The sequence below is a fragment of the Leucoraja erinacea genome, chromosome 19, assembly GCF_028641065.1.
Source record: "Leucoraja erinacea ecotype New England chromosome 19, Leri_hhj_1, whole genome shotgun sequence".
Lineage (NCBI taxonomy): Eukaryota > Metazoa > Chordata > Chondrichthyes > Rajiformes > Rajidae > Leucoraja > Leucoraja erinaceus.
In genome coordinates this window covers 6,716,240-6,741,044 of record NC_073395.1, presented here as the reverse complement: position 1 = coordinate 6,741,044, position 24,805 = coordinate 6,716,240, and the positions used below count along the sequence as shown (strand labels likewise).

The 24,805-nt window shown below is 47.4% G+C and overlaps 1 protein-coding gene across 2 annotated transcripts in view; it reads left to right on the top strand.

Moving 5' to 3' along the window:
* The window catches only part of bicd1a (bicaudal D homolog 1a), a 134,604-nt gene that overhangs the window by 73,024 nt on the left and 36,775 nt on the right, over window positions 1-24,805 (top strand). For both annotated transcript variants that reach the window (XM_055650182.1, XM_055650181.1), the window contains exons 4-5: window positions 15,192-15,629; window positions 20,314-21,414. In XM_055650182.1, coding sequence (XP_055506157.1) covers window positions 15,192-15,629; window positions 20,314-21,414 — 1,539 coding nt within the window. The remainder of the gene's footprint in view (window positions 1-15,191; window positions 15,630-20,313; window positions 21,415-24,805) is intronic.

Genomic DNA, 24,805 nt, shown 5'->3' with positions numbered 1-24,805 from the left:
GGGCCGAATGGCCTACTCCTGCACCTATTGTCTATTGTCCATTGGTCAGGTCATGGTGTGTCTGTATTTAGCCTGCCCATTGTATAAATTGCAACTTATCACAGAGTTAGCAGGTTAAAGGTCCATAGCATTTGCAGAAAAACCTTACATGGACCGCAGTGGTGCGGAGTGTGTGAACTGGCAGACTAGAGGTACCGTTTTATAAAGACCTACAATTTATTCATCCTGAAAGCATCACGCACGGCATTTGTTCTGAACATTCAACAGGGTTTAATAACCTATAATTATTCAAACATATAAAATTATAACTAATTAAAAGTACAGATTTTTACAAGATGAATTACCAGAATATAGCAGAAAACGATACTGCTTCAACATTGAACTGTGTGGAATTCATTGCTATAGACGGCTGTGGAGGCCAAGTCATTGGGCATTTTTAAAGTTGAGATTGACCAGTGATAGTGTCAAAGGTTATGGATAGCAGGCAGGAGTATGGGGTTGTGAGGGAAACATAGATCAGCCATGATTGAACAGCAGAGACTCGATGGGACGAATGGCCTAATTCCATACTCCTATTTAATTTCTGAGCTTCTGTTATCTTGTTTTGAAATTTGGATTATGCAGTTAGGTGAGGGGAAAACCGCTGATATCTTTCAGTCGTCTTTTACATTTATGAAGTATGTCGGCTATTAGTTTGTTCTAGTAAGATGTGATTTTTTTTTTAATGGTTGAATAGGTTCAGGCAAAATTAAGCAGAGTCCCACTAGCATGAGGTGGAATATACGGCAGTGATGGGATTAGAAGGAATGTCTGAACAAGGCCTCGGTGCAATTTGCAGCCATCCTTTGATGAGAACTCTTTGCTCTTATTTTTAATTGAACAATATTAGTTGATCGTTAGACGAGGCCTGCAGTGGCCTTGTGCATAACCTGAGCACGTCGATCAGGTACACTTATTAAAGGAAGATAACCAAAGTGCTCATTTTTCATCGCTGCATATTAACATATTGAATATAATTAAAGTCTACCCAGAAGACAAAGTACGTTTTTGCTTCTGAGAAATTCCCAATCACTCCACAATTTATTGTTAATTAATAATTTCCTCCGTCAGTTTCCCCCCCCCCCACAATAAGCGGGGTTGTGGGGGTGGAAGGGTTTGTTGGTGTGTATTAATACAACATTATTGGGAGAAGGCAGGAGAATGGGGTTGAGTGGGGAAGATAGATCAGCCACGATTGAATGACGGAGTAGACTTGATGGGCTGAATGGCCTAATTCTGCTCCCATAAAGCAAGGCAAGGCAAGGCAAGTTTATTTGTATAGCACCTTTCAGCAACAAGATAATTCAAAGTGCTTTACATAAAACATTTAAAGCATTTGAAAGAAACACATGTAAAATGACATTTAGATGTAAAACGATTATTAGATTATTCAGATAAAATAATTACAAAATTAAAAGCAATCACATCAAATATTTAAAATAGAATAAAACCAGGAATAGACGTTACAGTGCAGTCTAGATAATACATAAATTGTATTGTTTACTGAAAGGCAGTGGCAAACAGAAAAGTCTTCAGTCTAGATTTAAAAGAGCTGAGAGTTGAAGCAGACCTGCAGTTTTCTGGGAGTTTGTTCCAGATATGTGGTGCATAAAAACTAAATGCTGCCTCTCCATGTTTAGTTCTGATTCTGGGGACACAGAGCAGACCTGTCCCAGACTATCTGAGAGGACTGGGTGGTTCGTAGCTAAGCAGAAGATCAGAACTGTATTTTGACCATTCAGTGCTTTGTAAACCAACAGTAGTATTTTGAAATCAATTCTTTGACAGACAGGAAGCCAGTGTAAAGACCTCAGAACTAGAGTCATGTGATCTACTTTTTTGGTCTTAGTGAGGACTCGAGCAGCAGTGTTCTGAATTAACTGCAGCTGTCTGATCGACTTTTTAGGGAGACCTGTAAAGACACCGTTACAGTAGTCCAGCCTGCTGAAGATAAATGCATGGACAAGTTTTTCCAAATCCTGCTGGGACATAAATCTGTTTTCACCAGACAGGGGGCCACATGTCCAAAGGCTATCCTGAAATTGTAGTTGCATTTTTTGATGCAATAGCTCTCTTCCGGCAGCTCAGTGCAAATAAAACGGGACCGAGATTCAGTTTTGTGCAGCCGGAAAGGAAATTGAGAAGAAATTTAAATACCAACCTTGAGAAGAGACAAAATGCGCTATTTTTTTCCAGGAGCTCAAAACTAATTGCAATCATTGCCTCGGAGTACTTTAATCAGCAATAAAAACATAGGCCACTTAAGTAAAGACAGACACATATTGCTGGAGTAAACTCAGTAACACATCTCTGAAGAGTGGCTTGTTCATGTTTTACTAGTTTTAGTCTATTATTAAAAAAAGGTGATATAATATTTTAAGTAGAATAATCTGTGTATTGTGTAAGGGAGTCAAAGGTTATGGGGCGAAGGCAGGAGAATGGGGTTGAGGGGGAAAGATAGGTCAGCCATGATTGAATGGGGGAGTAGGCTTGATGGGCTGAATGGCCTTATTCTGCTCCTAGAACTTCTGAAGATAGAATAAAGGAAAGGAAAATAAAGGTTTCTTTGAAATAATTTCAAAATGCATGGAAATCTAAAACGAAAATGAAAAATTTGCAGTGTCAGTGATGTTCGGCAGTGTGTAAAACAAAATCACTTAATCCAGAAATCACTGGCTTGATCTTTTCTCTGGCATGAATAGAGGATGTCTAGTGATTAAGTACTGCAAATGTATGTCTTAACGGATTAATTTCTGAATATTTTGTGTGGGGACTATCCCAGCTTGATATCTAAATGTCAGTCTTTGGCCCCTGTTTGCCAAACTCCAACTCAGGAGCTGTCTGAGTCTTGGACACACTAGAGGCAGGAAACATGTTCCCGATGTTGGGGGAGTCCAGAACCAGGGGCCACAGTTTAAGAATAAGGAGTAAGCCATTTAGAACGGAGACGAGGAAACACTTTTTCTCACAGAGAGTGGTGAGTCTGTGGAATTCTCTGCCTCAGAGGGTGGAGGAGCCAGGTTCTCTGGATGCTTTCAAGAGAGAGCTCTTAAAAATAGTGGAGTCAGGGGATATGGGGAGAAGGCAGGAACTGGGTACTGATTGGGGATGATCAGCCATGATCGCATTGAATGGCGGTGGTGGCTCGAAGGGCCGAATGGCCTCCTCCTGCACCTATTGTCTATTGATCTATTCCATTGTAACAGTGATTGCTGTTAACTTCACTGCTGTCCATTAGACAAAATGCCAGGCTATATCTTTTCCCAAAGGGTGCAATGATACACTCATATCAAGCTATTGCTGCTCAGGCCTGTAGTTTTAAGGCTTGCATCTCTGTATGCAAATTGAATTGTGGATATCGTGGAATTGGTGGAAACCCAAGGTCAGAATGAACTTATTTCAAAAGCCCCCTTTGTGTGTTTTATCCATTCTTAAGGGGACTGTGAATATGTAGATAGTCTCTTGTTCCGCACACGCTGCATTCTGAAGCTGCAGCCTTTTAAAATTAATGAGTGCAGGATTTTTGGACTGCTAATACGCTGACTGCTAATTCTCCAGTCCCTGCTTCCGGGCCTTGTAACTTAGTGAGAGATTAATTGAGTCGCTGCAGTAATTCTGACTATAATAATTAATAAGTTGCTATCGATATTCTTCAATTATAAACATGGCTGTCAATGATATTACCAACCCCTGTTCCATTATGTGGTTTCTTCCCTTAAATGTTTTGTTCAGTTTAGAGATACAGTGCAGAAACAGGCCTGCCGGCCCATCGAGCCTGCGCCGACCAGCGATCCCTGCACGTTAACACTAATCCACACACACTAGGGACAATTTATACCCCACCAATTAACCTACAAACCCGAACGCCTTTGGAGTGTGGGAGGAAACCGGAGATCCCGGAAAAAACCCACACGGTTCACGGGGAGAACGTGCGAACTGCATATAGACAGCACCCGTAGTCAGGATGGAACCCGGGTCTCTGGCGCTGTAAGGCAGCAACTCTACCGCTGCGCCACCGTGACGTGACGTCCCTTGTCATCTTAATTTTCAATGATGGAAATCTCAATACCCTCAGACCGCCTTGCCCTAGAACACACACACTCACACTCTCTCTCTCTCTCTCTATCTAAAACTATCTCTCTCTCTCTCTATCTATCTATCTCGTTCTCTCGCTTGCATTTCACACCCCACAACCTCTTTGGCACCACCTCTTCCAAGATCTCACCACTATTGATCAGCTGGGTTTTGAGTCAGTTAAAATCTACTCTGAAGAAACAGGGTGAGGTGACTCGAGAGTCAAGTTTAATTGTCATATGTACTGGCCACGGAACAATGAAATTCTTACTTGCAGCTGCAGGAGGCCCATAAATACAACGTTCATATACAACGTCTAATAAACACAAAACAAGCAATTCATTCATAACCCTAAAGCTAGTGCAAAACAGCCCAAAGTCCTCAGTTGCAACCAAGACAGAGAGCTGAAGTACCTCATTGGAGCAGGCACCATCTCAGGGGACCAAGGATGGGGTCAGGAACCTTCTTCAGATGGAAACATCACCTATCCATGTTCTGCTGAGATGCTGCCTGACCCGCTGAGTTGCTCCAGCACTCTGTGTCTTCCTTTGTGAACCAGCATCTGCAGTTCCTTGTTTCGACAAGGTAGTTCATAGTTTATTGTTAGTGTTTTGCGCTGTTCATGAGCCTGATGGGTGTGGGAAAGACCAGGGAGTGAAATGAAAGTGTGGCCAGGGCCTTTGATGCTGGCTGCCTTTTATGAGGCAGCACCTCCTATGGAGACCCATCTGATCCTGGATGTGGAGGTGAGGTTGGGCCAAAGGGCCTTGTTTCCATGTCGTACCTTTAAACTAAACTAAACTTCCTTTCAAGCTGAAGATGGACACAAAGTGCTGGCGTAACTCAGCGGGAGAGGCAGCATCACTGGAGAAAAAAAGACACAGTTTGGGTCGGGACCCTTCTTCAGGCTGCAAGTTGCTCCAGCACTTTGTGTCTATCTTTGGTATAAACCAGCATCTGCAGTTCTTTGTTTCTTCCTTTGAAGCTGCTTGGTTTGCTAAACCCCACAAATATCCCCATGAATATCAGAAGATTCCAGCCTCATTTACATTATCTGCCTGCACAGAGTTTGCTGCTCCCCTTTCCCCAGTTTTACATCTGTGAAACACATCACAGTTAAACTCCAATAATCCACCATCCGACACATTGTAAATCCCAGACAGATACAAAAAGCTTGAGTAACTCAGCGGGACAGGCAGAATCTCTGGAGAGAACCAGTGGTTGAAGTTTCTGGTCGAGACCCTTCTTCACACAATCACGACCCAGTCCTTCTCTCCAGAGATGCTGCCTGCCCTGTTGAGTTACTCCAGCAATTTGCGTCTACCTTCGGTTTAAACCAGCATCTGCAGTTCCTTCCTACACAGTTTGTAAATCCCGATGCTTTACCTGTACCACCAGGTACCATTTTGCCTCGCTCTCTCACCCTACTCACTGGATCCCTGGTCACCGCTCTTAAGGGGCTGTCCCACTGTACGAGCTAATTCAAGAGTTCTCCCGAGTTTCCCCTGATTCGAACTCGGAGAATTACGGTAATGGCCGATCGTAGCCCTCGTGGACATTTTTCAACATGTTGAAAAATCTTCACGAGTCTGCACGAGCTTACCGCGTTTCCCGAGTACCTACCGTTAGCGTTACGAGCCGCTCAGAGACGTCCCGAGCTCCGACGTACCCGCTACGTACATTCTACATGCTTACCACGAGTTTGATTTTTTTTTTTTAAACTCGGGAGAGCTCTTGAATTAGCTCGTACAGTGTGACAGGGCCTTTACCTTTAAACTTACCTGGTTTGCTGGTAGTTGATAATGCTAGTCGTTCAATATTAAAGTGAGGTAAAAGTGTTTGGGGCATTAATAGAAATAACATCTGATAGACCAGATAATCTGCTTATCCAGCGCCATCAATGTCCCAGACTGCTGGATCATTGGAGTTTTACTCCGATCAACAAGACTTTCCAACACACTTGCTCTTTTCTCCCTCTCCATGCCTAAACCCACGCACCCACACTTAGTTTAGTTTAGAGATACAGCAAGGATACAGGCCCTTCAGCCCGCCTAGCCCGCCCCGACCAGCGATCCCCGCACACTAACACTATCCTACACACATTGGGACAATTCACAATTAACCTACAACACCTGGAATAAAGCAATAGAAATAGGATCACTTTTAATCATCCCAAGAAGTCATCAGTCATCAGATATAAATCCCAACGCAATGAAACAGTGGGAGAGATGTCCAAATGTTAGCAAGTTCCTGACCTGATAAACAAGCAAGCAACAAGTGAATGACAGGATCTCGACATCCCGGCTCCATTCAGACAAACAATAACATTTCAGAACTCCCAAGCTTCTATTTGCTAACCTCCCTCTCATTTACATCGCAGCTGCCATTGAATGCACTTCCTTTAACTTGCTTCACGTTATTGTCTGATTTCTCAAAGCAATTCAGGGACAAAGTTTAGTTTAGTTTAGAGATACAGCGCGGACACAGGCCCTTCGGCCCATCGAGTCCACGCCGACCAGCGATCCACGCACATTAACACTATCCTACACACACACACACACACACACACACACACACACACACACACACACACACACACACACACACACACACACACACACACACACACACACACACACACACACGCGCACACACACACTAGGGACAATGTACAATTTTACCAAAACAGTTAGCCTACAAACCTGTACGTCTGTGGAGTGTGGGAGGAAACCGGAGCATAGATACATAGATACATAGAAGATAGGTGCAGGAAGAGGCCATTCGGCCCTTCGAGCCAGCACCGCCATTCATTGTGATCATGGCTGATCGTCCCCAATCAATAACCCATGCCTGCCTTCTCCCCATATCCCTTGACTCCACTAGCCCCTAGAGCTCGATCTAACTCTCTCTTAAATCCATCCAGTGATTTGGCCTCCACTGCCCTCTGTGGCAGGGAATTCCACAAATTCACAACTCTCTGGGTGAAAAAGTTTTTTTCTCACCTCAGTCTTAAATGGCCTCCCCTTTATTCTAAGACTGTGGCCCCTGGTTCTGGACTCGCCCAACATTGGGAGCACCCGGAGAAAACCCACGCGGTCATGTGGAGAACGTACAAACTCCGTACAGGCAGCACCCGTAATCCGGATCAAACCCGGTTCTCTGGCGCTGCAAGGCAGCAACTCTACCGCTGCGCCACCGTGCCGCCCCTGAACTGTTAAAAACTCTATAGCAGTTATCTATAACAACCTCTCTCTTGGTTTGGTGCCCAGTGTGATGCTGGAGTAACGTGTAAATCAGGAATATCAAATGGCACAGTTCACCGTGGATGCGGTCTAGTTCTTCCTAGTTTGACACCACACTGAAATACAAGGGCGCTGGGTGCAGGGAGATGGAGGGAAGGTTAAAGACTAAATGCCCCGAGAGATTAAAAGGCGATTGTTTTAAAATAGAGGCAGAGCAGCAACAGGTGACCTGCCCCACTGCCCAGCTGTCATTTCCATTAACATCAACCCAGTAACACAAACTCCCAATTCACCATGGTCCAATTTTCTATTATTTGCACCCTGGGACCTCAATGTCAAATTTCAAATATCCTTTAGTTCACGATATACATCTGACGTGGCGTAAACTGTCCTCATCTCAGCCCCACCTCTAGGCAGTGGCATCCATTGATTACAAAACACCAGGCAAAAATTCCGACTGGATCAATATCGATCAATAATTGGCAGAATTGGAGCATCTGGTGCTGGGCGCAGCTCCGACTGCGTTTGGGGACGGATGGGCTTCACAGGAAAACATTGCCCATATCTTCAGTGGATTGACACTGGTGGAAAGCGCTGAAGAAAAATGAGTAGGCGGAGAGGGAATAAACATCAAATGGGCGCAGGCCAGGGAAAAGGGGTCAAGAAAAAAATATTTATTTTTTGTGAATAAAAGCATAAGAAAAAGTTTGGCACCAAATGTCGGAGTAACCCAGCGGGTCAGGCAGCATCTCTGGAGAAAATGGATAGGTGATGTCTCTGGTCAGGACCCTTCTTTAGACTTAAGAACAGGTTGTTATCTTGTTCTAATCACAAGTAAGTTTGACATTGTGCTCTGCATGTCTGTAGCATTCTTGTCAACCGGTCGGTCGGTGCTCCAGTGAACTTCAAGTGAGTTTGCCAAGGAGGGGAATCGAGAACTCAAGGACATGGGTTTAAGGCAAGGGGGGGGAGGGGGGGAGGGGAGGATTTAATAGGAATCTGAGGGGTAACTTTTTTACACAAAGGGTGGTGGGTGTATGGAATGAGGAGGTAGTTGAGGCAGGTACTATCGGAAAGGTACATGGATCGGACATGTTTAGAGGGATACGGGCCAAATGCAGGCAGGTGGGACTAGCGTAGATTGGACATGTTGGCCGGTGTGGGCATGTTGGCCTGTTTCCATGCTGAAAGTCTCTAAGACTCTAGATGGTGACAGAAATCAGAGAAATACCTTGTGCCAGTGGTCATCAGGCTGAACTCTTGTAATACCACATACACCAGGTCTACCTGTTATGTAACTCAGCACAAACCAGAACACAATTTACCCAGATTTCACTGAAATTGCCAGATAAATGGAAGGAATCATTGTTCTAGCCCCCCCCCCCCTCCCCCTTTAACATCCAACTTGCTTTCTCACAAGGTTACACAAAAAAGCTGGAGAAACTCAGCGGGTGCAGCAGCATCTATGGAGCGAAGGAAATAGGCAACGTTTCGTGCCGAAACCCGAAAGGGTTTCGGCCTGAAACGTTGCCTATTTCCTTCAGGGTTTCGGCCCGAAACGTTGCCTATTTCCTTCAGGGTTTCGGCCCGAAACGTTGCCTATTTCCTTCAGGGTTTCGGCCCGAAACATTGCCTATTTCCTTCAGGGTTTCGGTCCGAAACGTTGCCTATTTCCTTCGCTCCATAGATGCTGCTGCACCCGCTGAGTTTCTCCAGCTTTTTTGTGTAACCTTCGATTCTCCAGCATCTGCAGTTCCCTCTTAAACATTGCTTTCTCACAATATTGATTTTATTCTAGGACGTGGATCTAATCTTCTCCATATTTCATTCCCATCACGTGGGTGAATAAATAACATAGTCGTTTTGGCAATTAATTCCAAATCATCACTTCACCATTTTGCCTTTGGGCAGCGTCCACACTCCCCGATGACCCTGTCTTGCAGCAGAGTAAACTGAGGGATGTTCAGGAGAAGCCTTTGGCCGAGAAAAAATAAATACGACCTTAACGCTTTATGTGCTGTGAATTGGGAAATCATAAACTGTGTGTGAAGAGAGAACGCGATTGTTGTTGTCAGATGTTCTGTCACCCTTCTTTAAATGTGTTTATGGGTCTTGTTACCATTTTTGTTTTTTTGCTGTTGTATTGTTGTGATATGAAATGTGCATCTTCTCTCTTGCAAGTTGCTAACTCCGTCCTCTTCTGATGCAGGTCATTGCACTCTATCTGTCCGTGGGGAAAAGTGTGAGTGACTCCACTAGGGCAGCAGGCTTGTTGGTAGACGATGCACTGTGCTTGTTGTACGCTGCTGTGGGAGGGGGCTTGCCCTTCACTTCAAGCCGGCGGACTGACGATTAACTGTAGGATTTAGCTTGACGGAGAGAGTCGAGCCAGTAGCTCCAGAAGTGGAACTTTCACCAAAAGATCACGAGCTCCAAAAATATTGAAATATTTCGAAAAACATCCAAACGGAAGGTCACTTTTCATATTCGTAAAATTCAAAAATTCTATGAATATCCGACCTGCACGTAGAGGACTGGGGGGGGGAGGGGGGGAAATTTGCATTTGTGACACAGCGAGACACTATATCAAGAGCCCAACTCCTAAACATTTCTCTGGTCTTGCCTAACTGTTGACTTCAATGGAAATGAAACCCAGGCAGTGGCAGCCAAGCCAATATTCGGCATTTGATCCTTAATCAAGTCAAGTCAAGTCACTTTTATTTCTACAGCACATTTAAATAACAACTCTCATTGACCAAAGTGCTTTACATTTGTGGAGGCACTAACGTTCTACAACAGTGGTTCATAGATTAAATACAAACATCACTACATACATATAGCCCTCGCTCAGAGGACGTCAAGAAAGGCTTGGGAGTAGAGATGAGTTTTAAGTCTCGATTTAAAGGAGTCGATGGAGGGGGCAGTTCTGATGGGAAGAAGGATGCTGTTCCACAGTCTAGGAGCTGCAACCGCAAAGGCACGGTCGCCCCTGAGCTTATGCCTAGACCGCGGGATGTTCAGTAATTTGATTCATTAATCATGAATCAAAAGAATCCCAAATGTCTCCAAAGAGGTTTTGAGAATGAATTCCTTCCCTCCCTTTTTAGATATCCGTCACCAGTTGAGAGTATAGACAGATTATTTGTTCACTAGTAGTTTCTTCCCAGCAGTCAACAGGCAACTGAACCATCCTATCAATAACTAGAGTGCGGTCCTGAGCTGCCATCTTCCTCATTCGAGACCCTGGGACTATCTTTAATCAGACTTTACTCAACTTTATCTTAGAAACATAGAAACATAGAAATTAGGTGCAGGAGTAGGCCATTCGGCCCTTCGAGCCTGCACCGCCATTCAATATGATCATGGCTGATCATCCAACTCAGTATCCTGTACCTACCTTCTCGCTATACCCTCTGATCCCCTTAGCCACAAGGGCCACGTCTAACTCCCTCTTAAATATAGCCAATGAAGTGGCCTCAACTACCCTCTGTGGCAGAGAGTTCCAGAGATTCACCACTCTCTGCGTGAAAAAAGTTCTTCTCATCTCGGTTTTAAAGGATTTCCCCTTTATCCTTAAGCTGTGACCCCTTGTCCTGGACTTCCCTAACATCGGGAACTAGACATTATTTGCACTAGATAATATCTTGCACTAGACATTATTCCATTCATCATGTATCTCTACACTGTGGACGGCTCAATTGTAATCATGTATTGCCTTTCCGCTGACTGGATAGCACACACCAAAACGCTCACACTGTACCTCAGTACACGTGGCAATAAACTAAACTAAACGTGTATCAAGAATAGTATTAAAATGGTAGAGGGTAGTCACAAAATGCTGGAGTAACTCAGCGGCACAGGCAGCATCTCTGGAGAGAAGGAATGGGCGACGTTTCGGGTCGATATCCTTCTTCAGACTGTCAGTTGACAGTGGTAAATAGACATCATTCAAAATGATGGGCATGGATGTCAGATTAGCCACAATCCTTTTAAATGGCGGCATGGATCTGAAAGACACAATGGTCCCCTCTTGACCTGTATTGCCATTCCAGTTATCCTTGGAAACCTTAGCTTACGTAGTGTGGTTGTAGGGTTGGCAAGTGCCTTCTGAACTGCTAGGTTATGGTCGGGCTAAGGTATAGGTGACTTCAATGCCATTCTTGTCTGAAAAGAATGCCACACATATCACCCACCTCAATCTGAACGATGATCCATACACCACTCCAATAACAGCATGGATCAGTGCGAGCAGGGTTGGCTTTTTCCTACTTTTTATTCCCTCCTCCCCATTTATTGCTTCATTTTAAAAAAGTTTACACATTGGAAATAGTTTATTTAACGGCAATATTTATGAGGCCACAAACATCACCGTGTGTCCCCTTGTCCCTCCTTCCTTGGAGTCAGGCCTACTCCATTGATGCAGAAAGTGTTTAGATGTTTAATATCTGCAGACATGTGTATGGCGCTTATTTAATCTGGATGTGAAATTGGATGTGCACTGGAGATTGATGATGAATGCCCGATCACTAACACAGCTTTGCTAGTTTACTTACACCGCTGAATTCTTGCTACCCCCTTCATTCAGCTATCGATATGCGACCTCACCTCCTCCCGCCCACATCCCCATTTCCCTGGATGCGAGAGATCCCTCCGTTCCACCCAGCCATCCTCTCTTTTACAACCCCCCCCCCCCCCCCCCCCCCTTTGGAGGTGAATATGAAGGGAACTCTTTGTCGGAGAACCCACTCCATTATGGAAAGGTCCTTGCGGGCGTACCACAGTTTTTGACCAAGTGTGTTCCACTGATAAATCCTCTCTGGGAAAATACACTTGCAAAGAAAATTCATCTACTTTTTTTAAAAAAACACAATTTATTTTCGCAAATTTCTGCGGCAAGTGTCGACTTTTGTAGAGTCGCTCCCATTTTTCTCACCGTTGGGGAAAAAGTACTGAGCTTTCTCTTGAGAAGTGAAAGAGACTCAAGACCCCACATGAGCACAGAGCAGATGTTGGATGAAGTTGAGATTGCTGCAGTTCATCTCTGCAGCCGGACTTCTCTCAAAGTAACCCCAGACTGTCTATACGTCCGCTAATCATCTGCTTTAGGTGAAAGAACGCCTCATAATTTCTGAATGTGACTCATGCAATCATTTCTCCAGTTTTCTTTTCAAATTAATGAATGCGTTTTAATTTTTCCGTTTCCTGGCTGGTTATGTTCATGTGCGTAGTAGCCGCAGCTTGTGGGACATGTGTAAATGATCATTCACCGTGACCAGGCTTTATAACGTTTGTGTTGTGCATGATCACGGTCGGTGGGTTGACCTTAGGGCTGGTGACTTTGTACATACAACACAAGAGGAGGGATCAGCACCCTTCTGGCTGAGTGTGGAGGGGAGGGGAGGGGAGGGGAGCGAGACCTGGTTCCCAGCTTGTACTCCATCGATGCTCAATCTACATGCTGGTCTGCTACTTACATACAAACATAGAAATTAGGTGCAGGAGTAGGCCATTCGGCCCTTCGAGCCTGCACCGCCATTCAATATGATCATGGCTGATCATCCAACTCAGTATCCCGTACCTGCCTTCTCTCCATACCCTCTGATCCCCTTGGCCACAAGGGCCGCATCTAACTCCCTCTTAAATATAGCCAATGAACTGGCCTCGACTCGACTACCCTCTGCGGCAGAGCATTCCAGAGATTCACCACTCTCTGTGTGAAAAAAGTTCTTCTCATCTCGGTTTTAAAGGATTTCCCCCTTATCCTTAAGCTGTGACCCCTTGTCCTGGACTTCCCCAACATCGGGAGCAATCTTCCTGCATCTAGCCTGTCCAACCCCTTAGATTCAAATTTTGTAAGTTTCTATAAGATCCCCTCTCAATCTCCTAAATTCTAGAGAGTATAAACCAAGTCTATCCAGTCTTTCTTCATAAGACAGTCCTGACATCCCAGGAATCAGTCTGGTGAACCTTCTCTGCACTCCCTCTATGGCAATAATGTCCTTCCTCAGATTTGGAGACCAAAACTGTACGCAATACTCCAGGTGTGGTCTCACCAAGATCCTGTACAACTGCAGTAGAACCTCCCTGCTCCTATACTCAAATCCTTTTGCTACTTATACTTTGCTACTTTGCTACTTATACTGACTTCCCCAAAATAAAGAGAAAATAAAATGGCAGATGCAGAGAGATGGGTTTCAAAGGTGTCTATTGTCACGAGTGCCAATTAAGGTACAGTGATATTCGTAGGCAGAGAGAGGGGGAGATGGTGAGAGAGCAGGAGAGAGAAAAAGGGTGAGAGAGGGGGATAGAGAGAATGAGATAGAGAGGGACATAGAGCGTTCCCGATGTTGGGGGAGTCCAGAACCAGGGGCCACAGTTTAAGAATAAGGAGTAAACCATTTAGAACGGAGACGAGGAAACACTTTTTCTCACAGAGAGTGGTGAGTCTGTGGAATTCTCTGCCTCAGAGGGCGGTGGAGGCAGGTTCTCTGGATGCTTTCAACAGAGAGTTAGATAGGGCTCTTAAAAATAGCGGAGTCAGGGGATATGGGGAGAAGGCAGGTACGGAGTACTGATTGGGGATGATCAGCCGAATGGCCTACTCCTGCACCTATTGTCTATTGCCTATTGACAGGGAGAGAGGGTGAGGGAGGGAGAGAAAGAGGGCGAGATTGGGAGAGAGTGAGAGAGAGGGTGGTAGAGAGAATGAGATAGAGAGTGGGATATATATAGAGAGAGAGGGAGAGAGAAGGATGGAGATAGGGAGACCAAGAGAATGTAATAAAGGGAGAGAAAGAGATAGAGAGACTGTGAGATAGACTGAAAGACAGAGGGAGACTGAGTGAGGTAGAGAGACTTAGAGATACGGAGAGAGAGGGAGATAGAGAGACTGAGAGATCCCATTATTTCAATCAGCAATAGGAGAAACAAATTCAAGTTTAGGATTTCAAGGCTTGAAAATGAGATTTAAAGATGAATTATAATAAATCCCCAAAACCATATAGTCAGTGCAACCTATTTCTAAGAAAAAGTACAATCGAGTGCGTTACATTTTGGAAATCGACAATAGGAAAGCAAAAGGTGTAGTGTTGAAACCAGTGTCCAGGTCCCATCCTCCATCTACACCAAGATAATAGATAAATTACTCCCTTGTCCTGACACGGCTGATCTCTGACAGTATCTATCCCAGCAGCAGCATTATCCATGTGAAGCCACACGCTCCTAGCATTAGACCTTGGCTGAATTATGCTGCTGTGGAATGGTGAAAACCATTCACCAGGTATCGCAGCCGGAGCAGGTGGGATTATCCATGTGAGCTTCCTTGGTCCAAGGAGTCACTACAGAGGGTAGTATCTGGGCCACATGGACATCAATGGTGATTGAGAGCATCAGATTCCAGCGCATTATAGCTGAGGCAAGGTGTATCAGAGGGAAACTGGGACAATGTAAGTGGTTCAAGTGCTGCTGCTCACTGGCACAATGTTGACCTGCATGGACATCTTTGCAGAGAAGGAGTAAAGCTGGGAGAACCAGTCTGTGCACCTGCCCCAGGTGTGCTAGACCAGCTCACAGCCTGGCAGCGAGGTGCCCGCCCGCACCCCTGCTAAGCTGGTGATATTGGTTTGGGTGCCAACTCACCCACCATCTGCCCGGTGACACCTCCAACGGTGCCTTGTGCATTGGGAGAAGCCAAAGCAGTTTCCCCAACGTCAAGCCAATACTCACTCATATCAAGGAGGAGTTGCTCCTCGAAGCCTGGGATAGACGGGAGAATTGCAATGGCGAGGGGGACAGGAGTCTAAACGTTTTGTCTTGTGTCCGACCCCCCCCCCCCAGGTGGAATACGAGGGTCTCAAGCACGAGATCAAGCGGCTGGAGGAGGAGACGGTGCTGCTCAACAGCCAGCTGGAGGACGCCATCCGGCTGAAGGAGATCGCCGAGCACCAGCTGGAGGAGGCGCTGGAGACGCTGAAGAACGAGCGGGAGCAGAAGAACAACCTGCGCAAGGAGCTGTCGCAGTACATCAACATGAGCGACAGCATGTACAACACCCACATCAACATCGCCGTGGACGGGCTCAAGTTCCCCGAGGACGGGGGCGGCGAGCCCAACAACGACGACAAGGTCAACGGCCACATCCACGGCTCCCTGGTCAAACTCCAGAGCGACTACCGGCCGGCCGGCAGGAAGACCGACAACCCCGCCCTCGTCTCCGACCTCTTCAGCGAGCTCAACATCTCGGAAATGCAAAAGCTGAAGCAGCAGCTCATCCAGGTATTTGCTCCTGTCCTCCTGCCCATTCTCTTTCACTTCCTCCTCCAGCTCATCTTCCTGAGTTTCTGCTCTGTCCTGCCCCCGTCTTGTTTCCTGCTCATTTTTCCTTTCACGTTCTTCTCGTCTTTCGTACTGCGTTAAGGCCCTCCCTCCCCTCCCTCCCTCCCTCCCTCCCTCCCTCCCTCCCTCCCTCCCTCCATCCCTCCCTCCCTCCCCCTCCATCCCTCCCTCCATCCCTCCCTCCCCCCCTCCCTCCCTCCCTCCCTCCCTCCCTCCCAAGCCTCATTCAGTCGCCACCAACCTGCAAGCTCCTCTTCAGTGAAGAGCTCTGGAGACAACCTCTCCCTCAAGAACATTCACCTGCGGCCAAAACAACCACCGTCGCTCCCCATTCGACAAATAAAAGCTGTTGTTAATGTACCCGCTGTCTTTGACCCACTCATTGCAGGAGCTCGGTTAAGTTTAGCTTAGATACACAGCGGGGAAACAGCGATCCCCGCACGCCAATATTATCCCACACACCCAAGGGACAATTTACAATGACACCAAGCCGAGTAACCCCACAGAACTGCACGCCTTTGGAGTGTGGGAGGAAACCGGAGCACCCGGAGAAAACCCACGCAGGTCATCGGCAGAATGTACAAAATCCTTACAGACAGCAGCCCCCCTGGTCAGGATCGAACCCAGGTCTCTGGTGCTGTGAGGCAGCAACTCTACCACAGAGGAATGAGTGGAGGCGTTGTTTTACGTTGAGTTTTCTCCATTGCAATATCACAAAACACCATTATGGTGACCCACAGACCTCCACCAACATCCTCCACGGTGCCACATTAGGACATCTTTACCTCATTGAAAGGTGAGGATTCACACACAAAATCTACTCAATGGTTAATCTGTCCCCACTGTTTTAGAGTGAATATGGAACCGCACAAGAGTCCAGTGTCCAGGATGCCAGGTGTATAACTCATCTCCTCTGTCTGCTCCTGATCCATATCCCCGCAGAGCCACGAGTCTATCCATAAGCCTCTTAAACGCCTCTGATCTATCTATCTTTCATGATTAATACGGGTGTCAGGGTTTACAGGGCCTAAGGCAGGAGAATGGGGTTGAGTGGGAAAAATAGATCTGCCATGATTGAGTGGCAGTGTAGACTTGATGGGCCGAATGGCCTCATTCTGTTTCTATAACTTATGAACTTATGAGCAACATGTTCTGATGCAGCCACAACCGCATCTCACCTTAAAGAGACCTCTAGTCTTTAGCATATCCATGCTGTCTATCCTACGTATGTCTCTCATAGTTTTATATATTTCTATGAGGTCTCCCGCAATGTCTGACTCTCTTAAGAAAACAATCCAAGTTTGTCCAAGCTCTCCTTAAAGCTCACACCCTCCGAGGCAGCATTTTGGTGAGCTCATCTGCACCATCTCCAAAGCCACCATTCTCCCTGGAATGGGGAGATCAGAACTGCACCCAGTGCTCGAAAACGTGACGTCCTGACTCTTATACTCAGTATCCCGACCGATGAAGGCAGGCATATCAGAAAGCCTTCTTTACCATTCCATCTCCTTGTGTGGCTACCTTCAGAGAACAATGAACCTCGACAATAGACAATAGACAATAGGTGCAGGAGTAGGTCATTTGGCCCTTCGAGCCAGCACCGCCATCCAATGTGATCATGGCTGATCATCCCCAATCAGTACCCCGTCCCTGCCGTTTCCCCATATCCCCTGACTCCGCTATTTTTAAGAGCCCTATCCAGCTCTCTCTTGAAAGCATCCAGAGAACCGGCCTCCACCGCCCTCTGAGGCAGATAATTCCACACTCACAACTCTCTGTGAGAAAAAGTGTTTCCTCGTCTAAATGGCTTACCCCTTGTTCTTAAACTGTGTGTGACCCCTGGTTCTGGACTCCCCCAACATCGGGAACATGTTTCCTGCCTCTAGCGTGTCCAAACCCTTAACAATCTTATATGTTTCAATAAGGACTCCGAGATCCTTCTGCACATCATAGAAACATAGAAACATAGAAATTAGGTGCAGGAGAAGGCCATTCGGCCCTTCGAGCCTGCACCGCCATTCAATATGATCATGGCTGATCATCCAACTCAGCATCCCGTACCTGCCTTCTCTCTATACCCTCTGATCCCCTTAGCCACAAGGGCCACATCTAACTCCCTCTTAAATATAGCCAATGAACTGGCCTCGACTACCCTCTGCGGCAGAGAGTTCCAGAGATTCACCACTCTCTGTGTGAAAAAAGTTCTTTTCATCTCGGTTTTAAAGGATTTCCCCCTTATCCTTAAGCTGTGACCCCTTGTCCTGGACTTCCCCAACATCGGGAACAATCTTCCTGCATCCAGCCTGTCTAAGCCCTTAAGAATGTTGTAAGTTTCTATAAGACCCCCTCTCAATCTCCTAAATTCTAGAGAGTATAAACCAAGTCTATCCAGTCTTTCTTCATAAGACAGTCCTGACATCCCAGGAATCAGTCTGGTGAACCTTCTCTGCACTCCCTCTATGGCAATAATGTCCTTCCTCAGATTTTAGAGACCAAAACTGTACGCAATACTCCAGGTGTGGTCTCACCAAGACCCTGTACAACTGCAGTAGAACCTCCCTGCTCCGTGCCCCCCCATGCGCTGGGGGGGCAGAAGGGCTCGTGACGTCATCACCTCTCTCCCACTCTTCACCGCAAAAGAGGCGCGATCCCTAAGGCCGCGCTCTCACGATGGTCCCAGGCCTTCTCCGAGCTTCGGGAAGACCCTGGCTATCGGTGGCAAGAATTCCCCCGACCCCACCCATGTGCGTCCTCTGGCGAATGTGAGTACCTGTGAGTCACTCCTGTGAGACCATTACCAGAGTGCAGGGCAGAGAGAGAGAGAGAGAGAGAGATCGCCACTTTACTGGCCCCCTCTGTTCAACGTGTTCACCCACTTATCAATATGTTTAAGAAGGAACTGCAGATGCTGGAAAATCGAAGGTAGACAAAAGTGCTGGAGAAACTCAGCGGGTGCAGCAGCACCTATGGAGTGAAGGAAATAGGCAACGTTTTGGGCCGAAACCCTGAAGGAAATAGGCAACGTTTCGGGCCGAAACCCTTCCGGGTTTCGGCCCGAAACGTTGCCTATTTCCTTCGCTCCACAGATGCTGCTGCACCCGCTGAGTTTCTCCAGCGCTTTTGTCCACAAACATCTCAATATGTTGGGCTACACACCCGCTGTGATCCAAAGTTCACACTCAAGCTAACGGAGGCCGGGGGACATATCTATGGGTTGTGAAGAACGTCATCGAGTTTGCAGGTATGTATGGACGTCTAGTCTCTGTAGCAGGATTAAAATATTCACGACAGTGGATGTTATTGAGATGCGGAGTTTGAACTAGAGATATTGTCACCCTGGCTGTGGGATCAAATGACCTCTTGCAGAACAACCTAAGTGGAATTCTTCCAGAAGAAACATCGTGGATTTCTACAGTGCTCCCCCAATGTCCTGAACAGTTCATTATGGCTAAAGGCAACTAATGCCCCTGTCCCACTTAAGAAACCTGAACGGAAACCTCTGGAGACTTTGCGCCCCCACCCAAGGTTTCCGTGCGGTTCCCGGAGGTTGCAGGTGGTTCCCGGGGGTTGCAGGTAGTGGAAGCAGGTGGGGAGATTGACAAAAACCTCCGTGAACCTCCAGCAAACTGCACAGAAACCTTGGGTGGGGTGCAAAGTCGCCAGAGGTTTCCGTTCAGGTTTCCTAAGTATGACAGGGGAATAACAATGTATTTGGAGTGTTGCAATGAAAATTGGAAAGACCACTGTTCTAGAACATACATTCTAGTGTTGCTCTAGAATCAGTGCACTCTATTCATGGGCGACTGATTCTATGATATCACTGTGGAAATTCATGATGTACCTTCGACATAGGTTTTTTCTTCCAAGTACTATTTACAAAGGGGCACTTGAGAGATATCATACACGTGTTAATAACATGTATTAGAGGGCGCTTCAACAGATTTCATTGCCTTCTAATAACTCCGAACATGACCATGAGATCCATTCCACTTTCTAAAGAGCACACGTTAACGGATTCAAGTCATGGGCTGCAGTCCAGGGTTTGTTTTGTTTTAGTTCAGGGAAACAGCGCGGAAACAGGCCCTTCGGCCCAACGAGTCCGCAACGACTAGCGATCTGCTGCACACCAAAGGGCCTACTTGGGTGTCATTTGCCCGTCATGCAGGTGGTGCGCGAAGATTTTGTGAATCCCAAAATCCTGGGGCGCGGTGCGCGACCGTGTATTCACTGCCTACGCCACCACGTGCCATGCACGTGTAATGCACGCCATGCGCGCATCACGTGACGCGTAAATGATGCGCAAATGACGCTCAAGTGGGACAGGCCCTTAACACTCTCCTACACACACTAGGGACAATTTACATTTTTACACCAAGCCAATTAACCTACAAACTTGTACGTCTGTGGAGTGTGGGAGGAAACCGAAGATCTTGGGGAAAGCCCCGCGCAGGTCACGGTGAGAACGTACACACTCCATACAGGCAGCACCCGTAGTCGGGATCGAACCCGGGTCTCTGGCGCTGTGAGGCAGCAATTCTACCGCTGCGCCACCGTGCCGCGCTGAGACGTGTGAGGCTGAGAGAGCGTTTGCTTGGCGAATGACCCGTCTTGTTTTTCACTGCAGGTGGAGCGGGAGAAGTCTCTGCTGATGGTCAGCCTTGCGGAGTCTCAGAGCCAGCTGGAGCACACCAAGGGCGCCCTGAGCGAGCAGCACGGGACGGTCCACAGCCTGACGGAGCGCATCAACGCCATGAGGAGGCTCCAGGTCAACAAGGACTCGAAGGCCGAGCTGGAGAACGAGAAAGGGCGCGAGTCCGGGGAGGAAACGCACGACTACGAGGTGGACATCAACGGGCTGGAGATCCTGGAGTGTAAGTACAAGGTGGCCATCACTGAGGTGATCGACCTCAAGGCCGAGCTCAAGAGCCTGAAGGAGAAGTACAACAAGTGCGTGGAGACATACACGGAGGAGAAGGCCAAGTACGAGGACCGGGTACAGGAGCTGGACAAGCAGGTGAGCTGCCTGGAGAAGATGAACAAGGAGTACAACGAGAAGGTGTCTCACTTCGAGACGGAGGTCAAGTCGCTGACGGTCATGGCCAACGAGGGCCACAACACGTTGAACACGGCGCAGGACGAGCTGGTCACCTTCAGCGAGGAGCTGGCCCAGTTGTACCACCACGTGTGCTTGTGCAACAACGAGACGCCCAACAGGGTGATGCTTGACTACTACAGGCAGAGCAGGGTGACCCGAAGTGGCAGCCTGAAGGGTCCCGACGACCCGCGGGCCGTCCTGTCCCCCCGCCTGGCCCGCCGCGGCCTGTCCTCCCCGACCGTCGAGCCCCGCAACTCCCCGGACCACTCGCCCAGAGAGGGGGGCGGGGGCGGAGGCGGCGGTGGGGGCGGGCAGCAGAGTCCCACCAAGCCCGCCAGCGTCCCTCCCCCACCCTCCTCGCCCGTCTCCGACCCCGGCGACCTCCGCAAGGAGCCCATGAACATCTACAACCTGAACGCCATCATCCGCGACCAGATCAAGCACCTGCAGAAGGCGGTGGACCGCTCGCTGCAGCTCTCCCGCCAGAGGGCAGCAGCCAGGGAGTTGGCCCCCATGATCGACAAGGACAAGGAGGTGCTGATGGAGGAGATCCTCAAGCTGAAGTCACTGCTCAGCACCAAGCGCGAGCAGATCGCCACACTCCGCACTGTCCTCAAGGCCAACAAGCAGGTAACGGCTTGTACTCGCTAGAATTTAGGAGATCGAGGGGGGATCTTATAGAAACTTACAAAATTCTTAAGGGGTTGGACAGGCTAGATGCAGGAAGATTGTTCCCGATGTTGGGGAAGTCCAGGACAAGGGGTCACAGTTTAAGGGTAAGGGGGAAATCTTTTAGGACCAAGATGAGAAAAACATTTTTCACACAGAGAGTAGTGAATCTCTGGAACTCTCTGCCACTGAAGGTAGTTGAGGCCAGTTCATTGGCTATATTTAAGAGGGAATTAGATGTGGCCCTTGTGGCTAAAGGGATCAGGGGGTATGGAGAGAAGGCAGGTACAGGATACTGAGTTGGATGATCAGCCATAATCATATTGAGTGGTGGTGCAGGCTCGAAGGGCCGAATGGCCTACTCCAGCACCTATTTTTCTATGTTTCTATGTTTCTACCAATAGCAATAACAGCAGAATCGGGCCATTCGGCCCATCACGTCTACGTCGACTCAATCCCAAATACCCATCACCCTCTGAGCAAAAATAGCTGCCCTGCATCTTCCTATTAAATCTTTCCCTTCTCAGCTTAGAAACATGGAAAAAATAGGTGCAGGAGTTGCACTCCCTCAATAGCAAGAATGCCCTCCCTAATCTGAGGAAGGACATTCTTGCTACTGAGGGAGTGCAGCGTAGGTTTACAAGGTTAATTCCCGGGATGGCGGGACTGTCATATGCTGAGAGAATGGAGCAGCTGGGCTTGTACACTATGAAGTTTAGAAGGATGAGGGCCAATTTCATTGAAACATATAAGGTTGTTAAGGGCTTGGACACGCTAGAGGCAGGAAACATGTTCCCGATGTTGGGGGAGTCTAGAACCAGGGGCCACAGTTTAAGAATAAGAAGCAAGCCATTTAGAATGGAGACGAGGAAACACTTTTTCTCACAGAGAGTGATGAGTCTGTAAAATTCTCTGCCTCAGAGGGCGGTGGAGGCAGGTTCTCTGGATGCTTTCAAGAGAGAGCTAGATAGGGCTCTTAATAATAGCAGAGTCAGGGGATATGGGGAGAAGGCAGGAACGGGGAACTGATTGGGGATGATCAGCCATGATCACATTGAATGGCGGTGCTGGCTCGAAGGGCCGAATGGCTACTCCTGCACCTATTGTCTATAGTCTATTGATCAGGCCATTCGGCCCTGATCATCTAGAATCAGTACCTTCACCTATGTGCTCTGGTTCTTGATGCCCCTACACTGGGGGAATAGACCTGATCTATTCACCTCACGATCGTATATCTTGCTGTCTCGGGCTGGGGGAGGGGAAAGGTACGTCTGTAACCCTGACCTAGTGGGCTGAGCCATCTTAACTGTGCATGGAACAAGCATTCATAAGGTCACAGGGTCATAATGGATGGTAACAGAATTAGGCCATTTGCCCCATCATGTCCATCCGCCATTCAATCATGGCTGATCTATCTCTCACTCCTAACCCCCATTCTCCTGCCTTCTCCCCATCACCCCTAACACCAGTGCTAATCAAGAATCTATCTATCTCTGCCTCAAAAATATCCGCTGACCTGGTCTCCACAGCCGTTTGTGGCAAAGATTTCCACAGATTCACCACCCTCTGACTAAAGACGTTTCTCGTCATCTCCTTCCTAAAAGAACGTCCTTTAATTCTGAGCCTATGACCTAGACTCTCCCACCTGCAGAAACATCCTCCCCACATCCACTCTATCCAAGCCTTTTGCTATTCTGTATGTTTCAATGAGGTCCCCTCTCATTCTTCTAAATCCCAGCAAGTACAGGCCCAGTCAAACAGTTGGTCCCAGGTTCGATCCTGACCTTGGGTGCTGCCTGTGCAGAGTTTGTACGCTTACTTTAATTTATTGTCATGTGTACCGATGTACAGTGAAAAGCTTAGATAAAAAGCTGGAGATAAAAAGTTGGATCGGAAAAAGCTGTACGCTTCTTCCGATCCAACAGTACCCTCGACCCGAGTAATAGCAGTCAAATACGGGACAAGGGCAGTCCCGTCCGGGCCAAACCAATTTAGCCCAAAATACGGGATGTCCCGGCTAATATGGGACAGTTGGTGACCCTAAGAGGGATCCAGAGGAACTGTGTCTCATACTGGGGCCTTGGCTACTTGGTCCAAAGAGAATTAACCTGCGATTCGGAACTGAGTTACATATGTGCAAGCTTTGACAGTGACGTTAATGCGGAGACATGTTGTATTGTGAAAATTAGTGAAGCAAATGATACAAGAACTTGGATGAGTTGAGTAAAACTGTTGCAGAAGATGCAGATGGTTTGAATAGCTCAACGGATCAGGCAGCAAGTCTGATGAAGGGTCTCGACCTGAAACATCACCCATTCCTTTACCCCAGAGATGCTGCCTGACCCGCTAAGTTATGCCAGCTTTATGTCTCTGGTCTATGGTTTAAACAAGTATCTGCAGTTCCTTCCTACACATCTCAGGAGAACATGGATAGGTGACGTTTTGGGTCAGGACCCTACTTCCAGCTGATGGGAAGTTATTCAGAGGTTCTGGTGTGATGAAGAATGTCTTTATCAAAGTCAAGAAGGTGTGTATGATCAGGGAGAGATTTGCAAGTGGCGGTGAACCCATGCTGTGTTGGCCTGCACCTTCCAGATTGTAGATTTAGGGAGTGGCCATAGAGTCATACAGCGTGGAAACAGGCCCTTCAGCCCAACTTAGCCACGCCCAAAGATCTTAGAGATAGTCCACTCGACGAAAAAGCCGTGGTAGGTCATGGGTAATCTTTAGCGCCATTTCCGTAACCGGCTTCCGTCACCGATCTAGTATCTTTGCGTTGGTCATGGAGTCTACATATTGCTATTGGTTTACCAAATACCACACGAGTCGTCTTTGCACCCGCTTTCATGACTACTCCACAAAATTAACATTACTCATTCTTTCTGACTGGATTTCCGTTTGGCAAGTAGTTCTCGGATCTTAGTAGCTTCCCCTTTAGTCAGGACTTCGATCACAGAGGGTGGCGGGGTAACACGGAACGAACTGCCAAAGGTGGTAGTCGACCCAGTTTGGATACGTGGATAGGAAAGGCTTAAAGGGATATGGGCCCAAATGCAGGCAGGTGGGATTAGCGTAGATGGGGCTTGTGGATCGGTGTGGTCAAGTTGGGCAGTAGATAGGCAATGTTTCAGGCCGGAACCGTTCTTCAGAAGTGAGAGATATCCATCATTGAAACCACCAGTGAATCTGTAGGGCTAGTGGCAACAACAGTTCTGAGCTCATTGGAGACTCTTGGACTATCTTTGATCGGACTTTACTGGACTTTATCTTAAACTAAATGTTATTCATGTTATTCCCTCTATCATCTATCCTGTATGCGGTGGGCAGCAGGATTGCAAACATCTATTGTTTT